Consider the following 19,458-nt stretch of genomic DNA (forward strand, 5'->3'; position numbering starts at 1 on the left):
TACCCAGTGCCTAGGATTCACGTTCAGTGTCTCCTGGGCCTGTGGGCAGCAGGGAAGGCAGCTTCAGGCTGAGGGTAACTAGTTAGTGCTGCGGGCACGTCAGTCTAGGCCTGTCACCTGTCCCTGGAGTTGTGCTGAACAAGATGGTTTCAGGTTGGACAAGGCCAGGAGGAAGTTGATTGAGATTTGGGCTGGAAACGTATGGTAATGCTTTTAAGAGGAAGTTGCGTGTTGTAGTTACTTGTGTACATGCTTCCGGTATTGTAGGTTGTTGGAATCACATTGTCATTGGAGGCTCATGTTGGTTGAGACCAAGTAGCTAAAACCGCCAAGGCACTTCCTGTTGTTGAATGATCACCCACGGCCCTGAACCCCTTTGGTCAAGTCTCACCTCAAAGGCTTTGACTCCAGCCGGTCAAGGGAGGAGAGACAGGCCTTCAAATTGGAGAATCGTTTCTGACCCATTTTATCATTTTCAAATATATGTTTGAAATGTTCGATTAAATAGCTTTGATTCCATTAGATCAAAACTTTATTTATTCATTTCTATTCTTCACCCACCCACTGTAGTGTGACTTTTCAGCACTCAGTGATTCCTTGTTGGTGAGTGAGTGTAGTAGCATTAGTTAACTGTAAGATACCTGTTGGTTGAAGGCATTTTGCTGCACTTTTGTTTTTAAGCCATTTAAAAACGTATCATATGTCCATTGATGATTTTAGACATGAGTTATTAACTGGAAACATACAGAGGAGAGCTTACCTGAAACTCACAGCTCAGTAGGCTGAAAAATGGTGACTTCTGAGTCATTCCAAATTTGTTTTCAGTGCGGCCCAGGTTATAAAGCTTTTTCTACACAGGAAGGCTTGGTGATTTCTCTGGAGTCTTCTGAAGCTCTTCTGTCCCTGCCTGTTTTCTGAGAGGGGCCTGCTGGCAATTTGGAGCCACGCCAGTGCTGGGCCAGCATCCTGGTGTTTGGGTGACGGCACAGAGCAGCTAAGGATGCTTCCCCAAGAATTTTGCTTCAGACGCCGTCAGGGAGCTGCTGTCCTCCAGGACGAAGCGAGATTCCCCTCCTGCTCCGCAGGCTGACTCTGTCCATTTCTGGTTTGGCGGAGGGTGGATGGAAGCCGAGCCCTCTGATGGAGCTGCCCCACGAAGTGCTGGCTGTCTGTCCAGATGGTTCACTTCTTTACAGTCAAGGGGACGGGAGATGGGAGGTGCCATGGGGACGTGTCCCTCCTGTCTGCCTGGCCCCAGCTTTTTCCCCAGCAGACTCCAGGCACCGTGACCATCCATGAGGTAGACACTGGAGGACGGTTCTCCATCCTCTTAGCGTTGGTGTGTCTGGACTTGGGGGCTGCAGTCTCAAGGGGGGTGGCACAGTGGACTCGGGCACATGGGGTCTGGAGTTGGCACTGGGCTGCTGCATGCCAGGGGAAACAGGAGCACCCGAGGACCTGCAGAGTGGGAGCCGGGTTCTCACAGGGCCGGGGCATGAGGGTGCCCTCGGGCCACTGCATAGAGCAGCCTTCCAAGCACAGCGCCACTTCCCGCTTTTTCCCTCACTTTGTGAGCGAACCTCGGAGTTCTCTTGAGGTTAACTTCACTGTGGGTGTGAGGAATCACGCCCCTAGAAATCAGGGCGCAGTGTGATCAGGGTGCCTGGGCATGAGACTAAAGCTGCTGCTCTCATGGGGCTGGAGTCTGAGGTTGGTGGGCGGGATCCCAATCTGGGCCCTGGGGAAGTCGTGTTCAGAATCTGGCAGAGCCTCCACAGTAGAGGTTGACTTCTGGTCCAGAAGGTTCCGAGGAATCAGGATGGCTTCTCCTTCTGCATTTCCTCTAGTCAGGTACTGAGATGAATGTCCTGCCCCCAAGTAAAGTAAAATTGGTGTGACGTGCCACTGGGTTGGAGAGTGTCTGGCACACCTGGCAGGTATTGTGTGTGAGAGATGAGGGAGGGAGGGGTGGAAGGACCCTTGAAGTGACAGGTGCCTGAGCGTTCAGGGTAGAAAACTGATCTAGAATTATTTTGACATGTAGACAGACACAGTCACTGATGTCAAGAGTGCAGGCTGATGTTTCACGTTGACCCCCACGGTGAACCGAGCAGACGGTTCACTGAGCGGCCCCGCAGTGAGCGTCAGTGCTGCCTCCCGTCCGCCCCTGAGCTGGCCCAGGTGCTGTCAGCCGTGTCCCCATAATGTTCCCATGTGACCTGTGCTTGCATGGACACACACATACCTGTGCTGACCAGCGAAGGCCCGCCCAGACTCTGAGGGTGGCCGTCTTGTGGTGAGTGGTACGGCTCGGAGTGGACGTGGACTCTGGAGCAGACACCTCTGACAGAGGCTTGACCTGTGGAGGGTGGCAGGAACCTCCTAGCTGCACAGGCCATCTAGACATGGCTCCAAGAGGCTGGGGAGCCGCCCAGGGACACTGGCACAGCAGTCGGAGTTTGGCTGAAACAGAAAGGAAAGCGGGGGCTCCTTACAAGTCAGCGTTAAGGATGTGACTGCTTGGGGGGTCTTACATTTGGGGCAACGCTGTACTGGCATCTGAGTAGAGCTCCCCAGAGCTAGAGGGTAACCCCAGGTAGATGAGGACAGATGGGCAGGTGTTTGGCCAGGAGAGAAGCCAAAGAGCTAGAGAGAAAGGCTCAAACCCCTTTCTTCACGGAGGCTGGTGGAGAGAGAGTACCCTTTAGAGGGAGAGTTCTCTAGAGTCACCTGGTGTGCTGAGGTTCCCACTGTCTAATCTGTGTTCTCCTGCTCGACTCTCCTAATGCGTCCACCCTCGTGACTGGCTCTGGCCTAGTGGTGTGCCCGGCGGCCTCGAGGGGTCGCCCAGTGCCTTCAAAGCCTCTTGTGTTTGCTTGTTTTCTCTGGCTTGTGGTCCTGGGCCTGTGAGTTAGCCTGAGTCCCCACTTTCTCCCGGGCCGAGGGGCAAGCGGGGTAACAAACAAGGACACCTGTGCCCTGTGTCCAGGTTGCAGCTCTTGAACTGCGGCTCCAGGACCCCTACAGGCCCTGCTCCCCTGCAAGCCCACTGGCCTGGTGGTCTCAGCGGCGTGCAGGGCCTGTCTGCTCACAGCAAGCTGGATGATGGCCACAGTCGTGTGCGTGTCATCCTGACGCCAGCAGCAGGGCGGCGTCTGTGCTCAGTGTGCAGACAGACACGTCGCTGGTAGTCGGCTGCACTCTCGTGTGAGGCTGCTATTTCCAGTGGCACCCCTGCCTCAACGCAGCCCCCAGTTCCCTGTGTAGGACGTGGGAAGGCCTGGGGCGTTTGTCTCCTGCCACCCATCTGGGTTGGGCGGCTGTAGCCGGGTACCATTGGGAAGGTGCAGATGTGTGCACCACAGGGCTGAAGGCTGGGAGCCCGACACCAGGGTGCTGGCAAGGGCCATCTTGCTGGTTATGTCCCCACGTGGTCCCTCGATGTGCCTCACCTCCTCCTGGGGAGCATTGAGCCCTCACGGGCCCTGTCCCATGGCCTCATCTAACCCGTCTCCACATGCTGGCATGGTGGATTGTTGGGCTTCTGGGATCGAAGGACTCCAGAGCACCCATCTGCCTCAGGAGGGATGTGGGACGTGGGACAGTGCTGCTCGGGGGCAGAACGGGGTGCAGGCCGCTTTGGCCCAGAGACTTGCTTGACCGTGTGTGTCAAATCAGACGTCAGACGTGGCCTCTGGTGGGCAGGCTCCTCCTGGGGGGCGGGGGCAGGCGGCTGGGGGGTGTTGAGCAGACTCCTGGGGGGTTGGGCAGTCTTCTGGCAGGGTGGGGCAGGCTCCTGGGACACCACAGCCAGGGTGGAGCTGGACCCAGTGGCCATCGCTCAGTGGGTATTTGCTGGGTGCTCCCTGCTGACTTAAACTCTGTAAGAAGACTGCACCACGTCTTTGAGAAGTTCTTTTTTGTCCCATCAGAGTAAACCCAACAGTAATTTTCGTGGTTCTGCGCAGTGAGTTTTCCAAACTAAAGAAGGAAATGGTAGGAGCCGAGTACACAGTTGCAGGGCAGGGGAGCAAGGGAGGCCTGAGCTCTGCTTCCTGGGCGTCCACATCCTCGGTGGGCATTTTAGCCATGAGGGTGACAGTGGGCACCCTCTCCCTTCCCCAGGGCCAGGGTGGATCACTTACATGTGTAATTAAAGCCTGTCTTGTTTTCCTGCTCCATCTTGCCCACTCCCTACCCACCCCACCTGCCCTGTCTAGAAGCCTGAGTGAGGCCTGGCGCCCATGGGGAGGTGGCGGCTGTGGACTTGACTCTGGCTGAGTTGTTCCACCCTCTTCCCCCTCGACCCCCGACTTGACCAGATGGTCTTCAGTCTCATGGTTAAGAGTTGTTCCCAGGGACGCCGCCTCTGAAGTGGTGGGCTGGATACCACGTGTCTGCAGACTTGTGTTTTTGCTTTCTTGTGTTTTTCTAGGCTTTGTGTTCCTGCCCCCAGACTGTGTTTGCAGCTCAGGCTCCAATGCTGCAAGGAGGCATGGAGCAGAGGGCACAGGCTGCTTGTCCTGCCGCCTACCCTGCAGTGCCGAGACCGGGTCCCCGGGGCATCTCCCGTCACCCGGGCTATAAATCTGGTTTCTGCTGCTGGCCTATCAGCTATGGAAGCACGCGCTTGCCAGCTGGCTGTAGCATCCTTCCTAAAGCGTTGGGTCTATGGTCTGGAGCCCCGACTCCTGTGAGGAATCTCCAGGCTGGGCCTCGTGCTGTGGGCCCCAGGAACATGTAGGAAGTACTGTTTGCTTAGTTCTCTTCAGTTCTGTCTGTGTCTACTGGGGTTCCTTGGAGGTTGTGGTGGTGTCTGACCATCCTGGGCAGGAACTCAAAGTAGGATCCGAGGTAGGGGCTTCGTGTTCTCATCCTCAGGTTTAGAGGCTTAGGAATCATTACTTATTTTTGGCATTTGCTGTATGAACATATGAAATAGATTTTGTGCTGCTGGGTCTCCTGGCCAGTTGTCAGTTTGGGGCATCTTCCTCTCGCCTCCTCATCTTTCTGTCATGGGAGAAGCTGCTCTTTGAATTAACATCCAGATTTGGAGAAGTCCACTGGTTGAGTTGATTGCATTACCTTAACCAGAGGGGTTCAAGCAGAAACGCAGACACTGGTCGGCGACCTTGGCTCCTCTAGGCAGCCTCAGGTGTGGGGTCTGGGCCTATTTCTGGCCACACATCTAAGTTGAAAGCCTGTCTTCTGAGTGCTTGAGGGTTTTATGGTTGGTTTGTGTTTTTGGATTGGGTGTGTGTCTGTCTGGGTGGGTTCTTGGTTGGGTTCAGAATTTTGTTTCTAAATATTACTGAAAAGTCCTTGGGTTCCTTGCATTTATTTTAGGTTTTGCACCAGTTTCCCATTATCTTCGTTGGGTATTAAACAGAGTTTCAGAATTGGCAGAATATAGAGGAGAACCAGATGTGTGCACTCCAGAAAAGCAGTGCTGGTAGATCCAGGGATCCCTCGGTCGGCTGTTCCACATCCAAGCCCCATGCCATTTGTCTTTGGTCTGAAAGTAACGGGCTATGCTCCAGAAACACGCAGGAAGCTTGCAACCGAGGCCAGTCAGGTGGTGTGAGCTGCACCCGAGTCCACACAGACGTGTCTCCTCAGCCCCGGGGCTCCCACTCCAGTCCTGAGAGCCTGGCGTGCTGCTCCTGGCTGCTGTCCTGGGAGTTCGCTGCTGCCCAGTTAGATGTTCCTGAGGGCCCAGCCCCCACCCCGCCCCACCCTACAGCCTGCAAGCAGGAAGGAGTCACAGCTCGCTGTTGGGAGACGTGGGAGCCGGGCCAGGTGTGCTGGGCCCTCGCCATCCGGCAGGACCTCTGACTGCGGGCTGGTCCCCTGCCAGAGCGAGGCCCCTGGCTGGTGTCCAGTGGGCTCATGGCCTTGGGTGCTGCGGGGACCCTGCTGCTTTGAACTAAAGACTTGACGTCAGCAGGCGTCCTCGTCACCCATTAGGATCCAGGTCAGCACGTCCCGTCCCTGCTGGACCAAGTTTCGGGAGGCTGTACGGCCCAGCCTGCGGTGTCTGTGCAGTTGGCCTGCGAAGCACTTTGCTCTGTTTATCCTCCGAGGAGAAGCGCCCTGCTCCCGGTGCTGTGACTATTGGTGGGGTGTCCACCCCTACCCCTCCCTCCGGAGAGGCCCGGGCTGCAGAACTCCCTGAGACCCTTTGGGTTGTCTTTTGTGGGATTGTGCAGGCCCCATGCTGGGCTGGGTGTGCTTCCTGGCAGAGCTGTGGTATCCTAGCTTTCGGCTGGGGGCTCCTGCCAGAGCCTCAGGGCCAGTGGGGGCGGGGAGCATCGCAGAGCCAGGTTCCTGACCACTCCCCACAGCCTGCTCCTGTCCCAGACCTGTCCAGCTTTGAGAAGACATGTTCTTAAGTCAGGGGCGGGTGGCACAGCTGGGCTCCTCATGGGGCCACCCTCCCTGCGGGAGGCACTGTCGTCACCCCTCTTTACCTGCAAGGGTGTGTGTCACGTGACCCCTAGAGCATGCCCACAACAGTAGATAGTACCTAACCCGTGCTGCGTTCTTCCTGTGCGTGCACACCTGTGTGACGTCTAATCTGTAAATCAGGTCCAGTGAGATAACCTCATATGGCCAGCATTGCTGCTCTGGGGCTTTGGGGCCCTCATGAAGTAGGGGAAGCCTGTGACCCCTCGACAGTTGAGACACCACTGAGTGCTCACGAGGCGGGGGGTGGAGGCACAAAGTCAAAGGTCAGGATGGTGCAGGGTGTCCTCTCGCAGCCCAAAACAGCAAACCTTAGGACACGTTTATTTCTGGAATTTCCCCTTTAATATTTCTGGACTGCGGTTGATCGCGGGTAACTGAAACCTGGGATGAGAAGGTGGCTTGGTGGGCGGAGCAGCCCTGGAGGCTGGGACACCGGGTGTTTCCTGGTAGAGCGTCAGAGGCCGGCCTGGTTGGTGCCTTTGCTCCAGGCTCGCTCGTCTTAGGCGAGAAGCAGGTCCTCCTTCTCAAGGAAGTCAGAGCCGCTATTCCGGAGGAGACGCTTGTCTCCATTGCTGGCCTCGCCCCCCAACCTGGGTAACAGACCCCTCCCTGAACTTTTTGGGGGTGGAGGATGGTGCCGAGAGTGGCTTTCTTGGAATAGTCTGGAGGGCCCACAAGGTAAGGGTTCAACTCATTCCTGAGTTGCTTATCAAGACCAAACCAGCGTGGGAATGTTTCAAGGGCATGGTATTTGGAATGAGTTCCCAGTTGAGAACATTTTACTATTTTTATTTTTATTTATCCTCTAGGCTGGTAATGGGCCTGCCTTCCTTATTATAAATGTTGCATGTTTAGATCCTGGGGTTTCTGACTTTGTAATTCTTAAGATTTAATCAGCTTTGCAGATCGTGTGAAAAGTCACTTTATTGGCAGTGCCAAGAGGAAGAGCTCTCTGTTAGAGTACCATAGATGCCTTCCGTTTGTAGGGGTGGCAGCTCGTCACCAGGACCAGAGTGCCATGATTTCATAAGTTTCATTAAAAGATAGTTTTTGACTTGACTTTAAATTCATATATTAAGGGATCTTTCACCAGGACAACAACAACAAAACCAGGACAATGACGTAGCACCTAACACGTGTGGTTGAGTCCAGGACCCGCAGGGGGCAAGGTCAGGGCAGGAGACTTACAGGGGTGGCAGCCAGGGGGACCGGCTCACAGAGCATCCCTGCACAGGGCGAGTGCCAGCTGAGCGATGCCAGCGCGGTACGTCTGCACTGCCTGACTCGCGCCCACTCGGCAGCTTGTCGGTCCCCCACACCTCAGGCAGGTTGCTGTGGGATTTGGGGCCTGGCGATCGCATGCTGTTCTGCCCCAGCTCCTGCCAGGGTGACTCCAGGCTGGGGGTCTAGAAGTCTCCAGGTTGCCAGGATGCGGCTGCACGTTGGAATCATTGTTCCGTCGTTCAGTCCTGTCCTCTGTGCTGACGTGCGTCTTCTCTGTGTTTCAAGGTGCTCCAGGGGGCCCAGCTGATAGCAGTGGCTTCTTCGGACCCGGCTGCCACAGGGGTGGACGGCTCGCCGCTCCAGGGCAGCGACATCCAGGTCCAGTACGTCCAGCTGGCGCCGGTGACCGACCACACCGCTGCGGCCCAGGTGGGTCCTCCCTTCGGGAAGTGCACAGGGCCCGGGGCTCCTGCAGGTGTGGACACGCTTGGGCCTTTCTACCTCGGACCTTCTTCCATGAGGAAGGTAAGTGACCGTGAGAGGTGCCCGTGTGGACCTAGGTGCTCACTTGGGATTCTGTCTCTCGTAAGTGCCTGGAAGTGTGAAGGTGAGAAGTCGGTTCCTGGCCCAGGGACCAGCTTGAAACCAGTTCTTGAGATGCTCTCAGGCACATGTTTACCTATGAGTTTAGAGACCAAATCAAGTACACCTGAGGCCTTGCTGCTCCTCTGGTCGGGGCAGGGCCAGCCCAGGGTCCGAGGTCCTGCAGGCCTGCGTGTGGGTTTGTAACCCCCAGTGATGGTGCTTGGTCAGGAGACCATCATGACCTCCCCTGGGTCTGGGGGAGCCAGACCTGGACTCCCGTGTGGTGCCCAAGCCCGTAGGACAGGCAGAACCATCGGGGTCTGTCAGGGTGTGGTCAGGCTCAGACTGCTGGGGCGGGGGTGACACAGGTATGCTCTCCTGAGCGTCCTCAAACCCAGCCCCTCTGGAGGAGCCCTGTGCTGAGCCCTCAGACGGGCGGGCAGACACCCCAACTCTCGCCACCCCCACTATCAGGAAACGCTATTATGTCCATGGGACGTTTGCACTGAGAAAGCACAGCCTTGAGCCACAGTCGGAGGAGCAGCACCAGCCCCACTGGGGCCTCTGCCTCCCCTGTGTGGCCCCAGGAGCCACCCAGCTAAACTTCCTGCCAGGGGAGCCCACCTCCACTACCTTTGGCCAGTGGCTTAGGGAGTCCCAAAAACCGCCAGACTGTCTCTCTCTGGGGGCCCCATTCTTGGTGGCTGAGACGCATGGTCAGTGACTTACTCTAAGACTGTATTTTTCCCTTTGACTTATCGTAAACCTGTGAATATGCTGACAACTTGGAGGGTGCCCCCAGTGAGAAGCAGGGTGGGAATGGAACCCAGTGTTGGTGGGAGGTGGGGTGCTGGGGCACTTGTGGGAGGGGTGAGTGGGTGGGCCGGTGGGGGTAAACCGGAGGCCCTGCAGAGGCCTCCCCGGGTCTGTCAGTGCCTGGGCCACCAGCCCAGGTGCGTGTTCTACTCTGTGCCTGAAAACCACGCATGTCTGTGACCGGGCGTGGCCTGGGCCCTTTGATGGAAAGCCCTCTCCCCTCTTGCAGGCGGCTGACGCCCTGCAGCCCACCCTGCAGCCTGAGATGCAGCTGGAGCACGGGGCCATCCAGATCCAGTGAGGCTGCTGACCCGCCCAGACCCGAGCCACGCCGCCGCTGCGTGCTGACCCCTGCACGCTGGCCCCCACCACCTACACCATTCACACGCGCCCGCCCCTCGGCTTCGCACGGGAGGGGTCTGCCCGCGTGCTGCTGAAGTGCATCCGAGCGCCTGTCCATGGGGAGAGTGCCCTGGGAAACGAAGACAATGGTAGCCCCTGCCACCCGCGCCCGGAGACCCTGTTTCTTTTGATCTCCTGGAACGTCCAGGGAAGGAGCGGGAAGCACAGTGCAGTTGCGTCAAGTGCACGCTGGAAATCAAGAACTGCGATATTTTTCTCTGTTCAAACAGCTTTTTTTAATTTGCTATGGTGTTTATAACAAAAAAGAAAATCGAAAAAAAAAATGGAGTAGCAGAAACCTTTTGCTGTGTGATCTGTTCAGTGTAACAAGGATAGATGTTCACAGGAGACGACTGATGATTTTGATGGAGACGTTGCTTACCTACTTTTTTAGGGGGATGGATGCGCTCAGCGCTATAATTGTGCATTTCTAATGGAATACATGAAATAAATGTATTTATGACCACGGCAGCTGTCGCAGTCTTTCCTCCTGGGAGCTGCCTCCTCCCCAGCACCGCCCCCCCCAACCCCCAGCACCACCCCCCCCAACCCCCAGCACCACCCCCCCAACCCCCAGCACCACCCCCCACACACCGGCGGCACATCACCCCCCCAGCACCGCCTGCCACAAACCGGCGGCACATCCGCCCCCCAGCGCCGCCCCCCAGCACCGCCCCCCACACACTGCCGCCCCCCCAGCCCCCCCGCCCCCAGCACCACGCCCCGCACACCGCCCCCCCCCCCAGCACCACCACCCCTCACACCGGTGGCACAACCCCCCAGCACCCCCCACCCCCCGCCCCCCAGCACCACCCCCACACACACCGGCGTTCTGCTCCCCGACCCCCCCCACCCCCCAACCAAGCCAGCCTTGCTTCTTCCTCCTCTGGGCGCTCAGCATCACCCCATGCCTGACATGGCCTCCTCCAGCCCCAGAATGTTCCATCTAGGGGGTCCTTGGAGGAAGTCGTGTCTGAAGGAGCCGTGTTGTGTATAAACAGGAAAGAGAAGGGCAGGAAAGGAAAGGAGTTCCACACAGAAGCCCACGAGGGGGTTGGTGTTAACCATGGCCAGCGGGTCTGGCCTGCTCTGCCCCTGTCGTCTGTTAGCTGGCGAAGTCCTCACAGCAGCTGTGCTCAGTGACTCGGAACATGGCCACGGCGCTGCTGCCGGGGAGCCTTCCTGGGTGTCCCCTCAGACCTGCCTTCACCCGGCCCCGTCCTGGCCTTGATGATGCCGAGGCTTGCCCTGGGCTGCGGGTGGTCGGGGCGGCGCCCGCTGTGGCACAGCACCCCTGTGTTCCCCGTCCCCATCTGCCCTTCAGGGACGGGCACTCGGAGGCCAGGCCTGAGGGGTAAAGTGGGAGGAAGGAGCTGGTGCAGGTAACGTGTCTGATCCCAGAGGAAAGAACAGAAGGAGGTGACGGTGAGGGGATTCGGGAAGCAGAGCAGATCCCGAGCAGAAACACAGACAAAGCCACACCTGGACGTGCAGAACCTCGAAGACAGAGACGATGCAGAAGCAGCCAGAGAGGAAGGTCGGGGAGGGAACATCCGAAGCAGAGGCGTAGAGGGATGATCCACGTGGAGTTGGGCCTTTAGTAGGACAGCTGTTGAGCAACACAGGTGACAGTGCCCGTCTGGCCAGAGTTCCACCCCCAGGGGCGCACCCGGGAGAGTGGACACCGTGCATTGTACATGGGCACACGTGTACAGCAGCGCTAGTCACAGTGGCCAGAGGCTGGGAGCCTCTGAGCATCCCTCAGCAGAGGTCCACCCGCACGGCAGCACCGCCACTCAGCCATAAAGGGAAGGAAGGAAGCACCAACACGGGCTGTGAAGTGGAGGAGCCGTGAAGGCACGCTGAGAGAGGGCAGCCGGGCCCAACGCGCTGCACGTGGTGTAGGCCTCCTTATTACCATTTTTCTAATGGTAGCAGCTGTTTTGTATATGCTGTTTTGGGCTGCACCGGGTCTTCATTGCTTTCTCTAGTTGTGGTGAGCAGGGGCCACTCGCTAGTCATGGTGCTCGGGCTTCTCATTGCAGTGGCTTCCCTTGTTTCGGCTCCTGAGCTCCAGGGTGCTGGCCCGGTAGTCGCAGAGCACAGGCTTAGTTGCTCTGTGGCACGTGGGATCTTCGTGGACCAGAGATGGAACCCATGTCCCCTACACTGGCAGGTGGATTCTTAACCAGTGTTAAGTGTTTAAAGTGTTGTTGTTTTAAAAATAATAAAGCACACAAAGGACCAAAATGTGCTGTCAGTAGGCCTGCACTAAAACATTTTAAAACCTGCACTTCTGGCAGAAGGAAAGTGGGCCCGGATGGAAGACCTGAGATGTGGGGAAGAAAGTGGTAAAATGTGTTAAGTTGTCTAGAAAATGGACTGCACAGGAGAAAGTAATGTCTGTGGGGCTTAAAAGGAAAAGAAAGAAGTAGCGTGTGTATAGGAAGAAGTCTTCAGAGGATGAGATGGTCGGATGGCATCACTGGTTCAGTGGACATGAACTTGGGCAAACTCTGGGAGATAGTGAGGGACAGGAAAGCCTGGTGTGCTGCAGTCCACGGGGTCACAAAGAGTTGGACACGACTGGGTGACTGAACAATAATAAGAGTGTGCTGGAGAGAGTTTTCAGAAAGATGGCAGGAAGTTAATAAATTCAATCCATTACATTGTAATTCCCCATCCATTAAAAGACCAGGGGCAGTAGCTACAGCTTCCAAACTAATAGGGAGGGAGTTGCCGTGAGGAAAAGTACCAGGTGGATCCAAAAGAAGGCAGGGAACGAAGGGGGCGCAGGGTGGGGCCTCTTGGAGAGCGGGGCTGCCCAGGTCTTGAGTTGCTGGGTCCCCAATGCCTACTGAAGCAAACACGATCCTAGAGAAAGGAAGGTAACGTGGAGTTCCATCCACAAGCAGTTCTGCACACTCACTGCCCTGCACACTGTCAGATAAGGGCTGCCCAGACAAAAGCAACACAGCGGGCTGTGAGTGTGGCCCTCAGCCCAGGCTTGCCACCTGCTTACCTGTTCAGAGGGAGGATTTAAACTGACCTGGGGACTGTCTCAAAGTACAAAACAGTCATTCTACAACTTTAATAGAAAAATCAAAGTGAAGAATTCACTATGTAGGTATCAGGCAGAGCTGTGAAGATCACTGGCGAACTGGAAAATAAAGTGGGAGAAAACAGCCAAAATGAAGAATGTTATACCAAACGCTCAAAGAAGGCCTTATCCAATCCTTTCTCAGACTCTTCCAGAAAATAAGATGGGACATTTCCCAGCTCATTTTATGAGGCTCATATATCTTTGGCATCAAACCTCGGAAGATAAAGTAGAGACAGAAAATTACAGAACAATCTTACTCAGAGAAAAAAAATGTATGCAAAATACTAGCAGGTCAAACCCAGCAACCCACAGGCAGGAGATCATTTGCTCCCCGACTCGCTGGGACCGAGAGACACGTCGGCTTGAGATTTTATTTTATATCCAGGAAACGTGGCCAGGGGTATGCTGGTTACACAATCTTCCCTGAAAGGTCCCCCCACCCTTGCTTTCTCTCACCCCCACACACCCTCTGGTTGCAGCACAAACGAACATGCCAGGAAATTCTGAGGCCTTTGCTCAGACCAGCCTGGGGTGGCTCGAAACTCAGACCCCCCGCTCACCTGGGTAGGCCTCCTTGGGCCCCAGTGAGTCTCATTTCAGAAGGGCCTTTCTCCTGCCATCCCACAGGGCCCAGTGTTTGAAGTCGCTGGGCAGTAACCCTGGCACGGGTTCCACTTTCTGAACTGCACCAGGCAGGGGGTAATAAAGGGCCCAGATCCACACAGGGGCCGGAGGGAGCCCCTCCCTCTGTGTCCAGAGGTGGCTAACTCGGGAACCCTGTTTTGTCCTTGACCTTGGGCACCGGGAGGCGGGGCGCGGCCTCCATGCCAGGCAGGATGGAGCAGAACCCCCAGCACCACCGTTCGGGACCCAGCTGCCCTATTAGCCTTGCGGTTTCCCGTGGGCCCAGGGGCTGTTGAGAAGCTTGGCGACCCTTTTGAGGGAGCTGGGGACAGCGGAGCCGATGGTTTAGAGGAGGGAGTTGGCGGCAGTGGTATCCATTGTTCAGGACAAGAGGCGGAGTGGGGCGTCCCTGAGCCATGCCTCCTCTTTGCCCTTTTCCTCCTCTCTGCCCATTTCTCTGCAAGAAAACTGGGAGGTGGGTCAGGCTGTGGCTCCCACTCCAGTGGCATCAAAGACCCCTTACCCCACTGCCCTGTTCTAAGACAGCGCCAGATGACATGGCTCGCACTCCACCCGCCCTCGCTTATGCCTTCCTGCAAATACACACTCTGCAAATGCACACCCAAAGCCCTGGGGCAGTGAGCTGGTGGGCTCTGCAAGGAGTGAGGTTCACCTGGAGCGTTTCTGGCTCAGGCCTGGCTCCTCCTCTTCCTCATGGCTCCGGGAGGAGGAGGTGAGGCAGAGGGTCCCGGGCGCTGCACCAGCAGGAGGGAGCGTCATTGCTGTGAGCACGACTGCTGGGTGCCCAGGCCGGGTCTTTACGTCAGCTGCCCTCTCATTGGATGGAGGGGCAGAGGGTCAAGGGCTGGCGGGGGGTCTGTGATGCCCAGAGGAGGCCAGGGGTGGGGTAGGGAAGGGAAGAGAGAACTGGACAAGCCTGGCTCACCTGCACAGCTGGATGGCAGCCTGGGGTTCCAGGAGGACTCGGCTGTCACCCTGGAACCAGACTGCAAACCCAGGTGGGCAGAGCTGGGAGGACTGGCTGCAGACAGCCCTGCTGCCCGGCTGGGCCTGAGCCCCTGCTGACCCCGGGAGGTGCCCGCAGGGGCTCCCGTCCCCCACCCCCACCCTGCCCTGGCCTCTGAGGCTGCGCTCCCCTGGCCGTGACCGTCTGCAAAGTGTGCTCGGCCGATGTCTTAGCTACATTTGGTTATGATCGCCGTTCCACCCCCCACATCACCTCCCTTCCTGGCACTGTCAGAGGAGCGGCTCCGGCTCGTCTGGGGCCTGCCCCAGGGCAGCAGGCCGGGGAGAGGGAGCATCTGGGTTTGGTGGGACGTGCTGATGGGGGTTTGCTGTCTCTTCTGGTAGAACTGAGCACTGCTAGCTGTGCTGGGTGTGGGGGCAGCGGCCAGGGAGGGTCTGAGCGCCCAGGCCTGATGCACCAGTGGCTCTCTGGGACATCTCCAGCATCAGGTGTGCACTGCCGTGCCAGCCTGGGGTCCAGGGTGCCCACTGCTGTGCCAGTCTGGGCTCCGGGACCGCTTTTCCTGAGAAGGACCCCAGAGTTACGTAAGCTGTTGCCTCACAAAACCAGAGTTTGTCCTCCATCTAGTCAACTCCCCGATTTGTGGGCACTGGTGGCTGAAGGGCCAGGCGGGAGGGATGAGGGGCTCTGGCCTGGGATGTGGGCGGCAGGGGCTGGTCTTTAGCACATTCCCTGTTTGTTGTCCCCCGGACGAGGTGAGCCTTGGGGCCCGGCCCCCTCGCCGCCCCAGCACTAGCCCTGCTCCCTGCGAGGACCTCCGGGTGTGACCACACAGGGGCCCTGGCTCCTGGCCAGGTGAGTGGGCGTGGGGCGAGGCCTCTCGGTGGAGTCCCAGGCTCTCTCCGCCCACCCGCGGGCGGCCTGCCTAGTGAGGACTCATGCCGGCCAGGCCAGAAAGCCTGGGGCAGCTCCAGGACCCCAAAGCCCAGACCCAGCTTATCACTGCCGTGCTTCCCCCCTCGAGTATTGGAGGATGATCTCAGCGCCGTGGGCGTAGCTGACTGTAGGCCTGGGTCTGGTCTTTGTTGGGTTTATCACGAGCTCTGCAGGCGGATCCCTGTCCACTCGGTGCAGTTTGCTTTGTTCCCAAGCTTCTCTACAGCCGGGACTAGGCCCCAAGGCCCAGGATCACCTGAGTGCCGGCCCAGTCCCTGGCTCCTCCCTGGCTCACAGTGGGGCTGGTGGAGTCCTCTCACTCACAAGCCACGGGTGCCAGAGCCTTACTGGCGACTGGAGGGACAAGGGTGGGTCATAGGAGGACCTCATGATTCTCAACCAGATGGTTCTGCACCCTCCAGGGGACACTGGCCAGTGTCTGAACACTGGGGAGATGGAAGCTGGCCGGGGGCGGGCAGGGATGCTACTGATATCTAGTGGGTGGAGGATGCAGGGCCATCTGGGGGACCAGGAGTGAGGACTAGGGAGCGGGTGGGAGAGCAGAAAGCACCAGAAGCCCTGTCCTGTTTCCCTTGAGGCTGGGATCCTCCCCCAACCCTGGGCACCACTGGCTTCCCACCATGGGCATCCCTTCCTTTCCTCGGCCAGGAAAAGTGTAGGGCCCAGTAGAACAAACTTAACCCCAAGCTTCATGCTTCCGTGTACCTCCAGGGGCAAGAAGTTCCCTATGGAGCCACTTTAACTGGTATTTCTCTTCAGGCCTGAAAATACCTGCTCAGGTGTCGAATGTCCGCTTGAGTCTTGTGGTGATGGCAGACCCAGACCACTAAACCACACGTACAGTGTGTGAGTTTATCACAGCAAAGCTGCACATATTTAAAGGGCCTTGTCACTCACTACAGTAAGTAAATGACAACAGCATCACCCCTTGGCACTCTGCTGTTCTGTCACCCCTTCCATCTCCAAAACATAGGAGTAGAAGGGGGTCAGGCACCATGTGGTCCCCATTTTGCTGCCAAGGGAGTTCTGTGATGCTCACAACCCACCCCACACGGTAAGTGGGGGGGCTAAGACTGGCTCGCAGAGTCTGAGTTAGGCTCTGCAAGCTCACTGTTACCTGACCTTTCATGATTCAACACTGATCACCCTCGTGTCTAATTTGGTCACTTTCAGGTTGGTCAGTGTGATTCCCTGGACCCTCCCATTGCTTTCTCGCAACCCGCCCTCCACGGTGGCGCTGTAGTGGTTGGCCTCCAGGGTGGTCCCATGGACCCCACCTATTGGTCAGCATCCCCGTCCCATGCAGAATCAGGGCTGGTCTGTGTGACCGAGAGCACACGATGGAGCTGACTGAAGCTCTAAAAGGCTCAGCAGCCTCCACCTTGGCCTCCTGAATGGTGGCAGCCCCACAGAGAGGGCCACTTGCAGAGACACCGCATGCCAGCATGCGCTGGAGCCACATGGGAAGTGACCCTCCCAGCCCAGTCCAGCCGTGGCCCCAGCTGACACAGGACCACGACTTCATATCCCAGCCCAAGTGAAAACTGCCCAGCTGAGCCCTCCCCAGAGGCCTGGCCAGCTGACAGCATGAGAGAAGCCGCCGAGTGTGGCGGTGACCAGACTCAGCAGGAGTGACTGGAACACGCACACAGACTTGCACAGACCATAGACATGGGGGTGCACCCAGGACAGACAAAACCGTCTCATTTCCCTGCCTAGGGCCCCTCATACTCACCCTGGGGTAATGGCACTCCAACCAGCATTGGTGACCTGCATAGGGGGGCCACTCCTGCCCGCAGGGCCTTGAGCCAGCTAGCACCTGACAACAAGACTAGCAGCTTCACAGCTTGGGAGCCCATGTTTGGGTCTCAGCTCCTCCCCGAGATAGGGCAAGCTGTTAGCAGGGGGCCTGCTTGTGTCTGCCCCATGAAGGAAAAGCCTTCATTGAGAACACCTAAATCAGAGTTCTTATGGGTAGACCAGAGGTTCTGAGCCTCTGCCACACATTGGAAGTGGCACATAGAGCCGGAAGCCCCCAGTGCCCGCCCCAGCCAGATACCCGCTCAGCTTCTGGGACACATCCCATGTGGAGGCTCAGACCTACTCGGATGTTCAGAATGCGGCCGCGGCTGAAACCGCTGGCTCACACTGGCCAGTCTGATGCTTGTAAAGTGTTTTCAGGCCTTGTTTACAACATAGAGCACTTGGTTAAAAAGGAGATTCCCACACATCAGGCAGTCCACATCTTAGGAAATGGTTTTCCTGGACACGGCGGTCTAACCTGAAATGGTTTATGTTTAATCGCATTTTGCCACAGGAAAAAGTGCCCCAGGAAACACTGTGCGGAGGGCAGGATGCCCGGCTGGGCTCTTAAAATAGAAGCAGCCACAAACAGGGCAGTTCACTGATTCTGTAAACGACCACAGAGGCCCTACCTGCCCAGAGCGCAGCTGCCCAGCTGGACGGAAGTCATGAGGAAGGAGCCCCCACGGGGACCACTGCGCATTATTAACTCACGAGGTCCCTTCACACAGTAGCTACTCAGAGACTGGTCCGGTCTGGCACCAGGCAGGGCTCTCCCAGGGATGGAAGCTGTGCACCGTTTTTATACAGAAAGAGACTGACTTGCAGGGCCTGGTGCACACAGCTGTGGGCTGGCACCTGGGAACAGCCAGGTGTTCTAGCTGCTCCTAACAACCCTAGCCCAAAGGTGGGATTTCTCCTCCCTCGAGGAAACCCCCCTTTTTCTCCAAAAGCCATTCAGCCATGTGGCTGAGCCTCGCCCCATCCTGAAGGGGGATCTCCACCTCAAGTCAGCTGATGGCAGGGCAACCCACGTCCCCCAGGGGCCTCCACCCAGCCCCCAGGTGAACGCTTGACTGAATCACGACAGCAGCCCGGCCAGGTGCCTCGCCAACCTGACCAGGTGCCACACGCAGCCTGCTATGTCCCGGCTCCCTCCTGGCCACTGCTTGGAGGGGCCTTCCCTGGACACCCCACCCGACATAGCTGCTGTCTTGGGATTCAGTCCTGCTCACTGTACAGAGCTTTAGCAATACAGAACAGTAGGGAGAACAAGGAGAGCAAAGGCCACCTGCAATTCTGCACCCAGACACCAAGATTAAAGCTTGGGGGTATTTTATTCAGTCTTCTTCTCCCCCACCACCAGTTCAGGACTGAATGTCTTAGACATCAGTTAAGATGACTTAAAAACTCTACTCACTTTAATGCATTGTTCCTCTGTTCTGGACAATAGACTAAATAGACAATTGTCTATTCTAGGTAGAATTCTGAATATATGTATTAATGTATATTACACCTATTAATTTTATATCTAAAACATATATTCCGATACAAACCTGGCAAGGTAACAACAGCCACTCAAGCATCACCCCATGAGCACCATGCTACCCGTGTCCTGATGTTTCCTAATTTACCCACCCGCCCCCCACCACCGCTCCGATTTGGGGACCCTTCATTTCCAGTTATTTGCCATCCTTGTAATATGTTTCCTGGATCTGGGATTCCTCCCCTAGAGGAGTGCCTGTGGAGCGACTGCAGCAAATATCTGAAACATTTTCAGGGCTGCAGACACATGTCAGCAGGTTGACTGTCATCATATGTCTGAGTGCCCAGGGCCAGCTCTTACGTGTTCAAACTATAGGGCTTCTCAGGGAGCATCAGTACCAGGAGATGAGGGAATCTCTCCTTTGAATGCCAGTGATATTAATAGCACTTCCAAGAATGTTCCGTGTGCTACAAGTCATTTAACCCCGAACATAATCCCCACGAAAGAGGTACCATTATCAACTGAATTTCGTGTATTTGTACACTGAAGCTCAGAGAGGTTAAGCAACTTGCCTTAAGCGGCACAGCCAGCAAGTGGTGGAATCAGGTTTGAACCAGGCAGCTGGCTTCAGAGTCATGGTCTGACCTGACATGGTGGCCATCCCTAGTCCAACCAGTGCCAGCTTTACCTACCCCCTATGCGCAGGACTGACCTTCCTGCATACTGGCCCCAGGTCCCAGAAGGTGATTGTTCTAATGCCCCTCTGCAGGTAACCAATGAGCCCATCAGTTCCCCCTATGACTGCTAACCTCCCCTTCTCCCTGGGAGTGAAGCCTGCCACCTGGTCCTGCCTGCCCTCTGCCCACATGCTGGGGTGTCTCCCGGACCCTGATTAGACATGTAAGCGCCCCCTACTCATTAAACCAGTGATGTCTGTTGCTGACTCTCGATTCTTTCTTGGGTCTCAAGATTGAACAAGCAAGCACAAGGCTTGCAGGCCTG

General features: G+C 56.8%; 1 protein-coding gene across 1 annotated transcript in view; it reads left to right on the plus strand.

The window, feature by feature from the left end:
• BANP (BTG3 associated nuclear protein) overlaps positions 1-9,877 on the plus strand; it is a 70,693-nt gene extending 60,816 nt beyond the window's left edge. The window contains exons 12-13 of the mRNA XM_068991795.1: positions 7,978-8,121; positions 9,323-9,877. Of these exons, the coding sequence (XP_068847896.1) occupies positions 7,978-8,121; positions 9,323-9,394 (216 nt within the window). The 3' untranslated portion in view covers positions 9,395-9,877. The remainder of the gene's footprint in view (positions 1-7,977; positions 8,122-9,322) is intronic.
• Positions 9,878-19,458: the final 9,581 nt, after the last annotated feature.

The sequence above is a fragment of the Capricornis sumatraensis genome, chromosome 20 (genome assembly GCF_032405125.1).
Source record: "Capricornis sumatraensis isolate serow.1 chromosome 20, serow.2, whole genome shotgun sequence".
Lineage (NCBI taxonomy): Eukaryota > Metazoa > Chordata > Mammalia > Artiodactyla > Bovidae > Capricornis > Capricornis sumatraensis.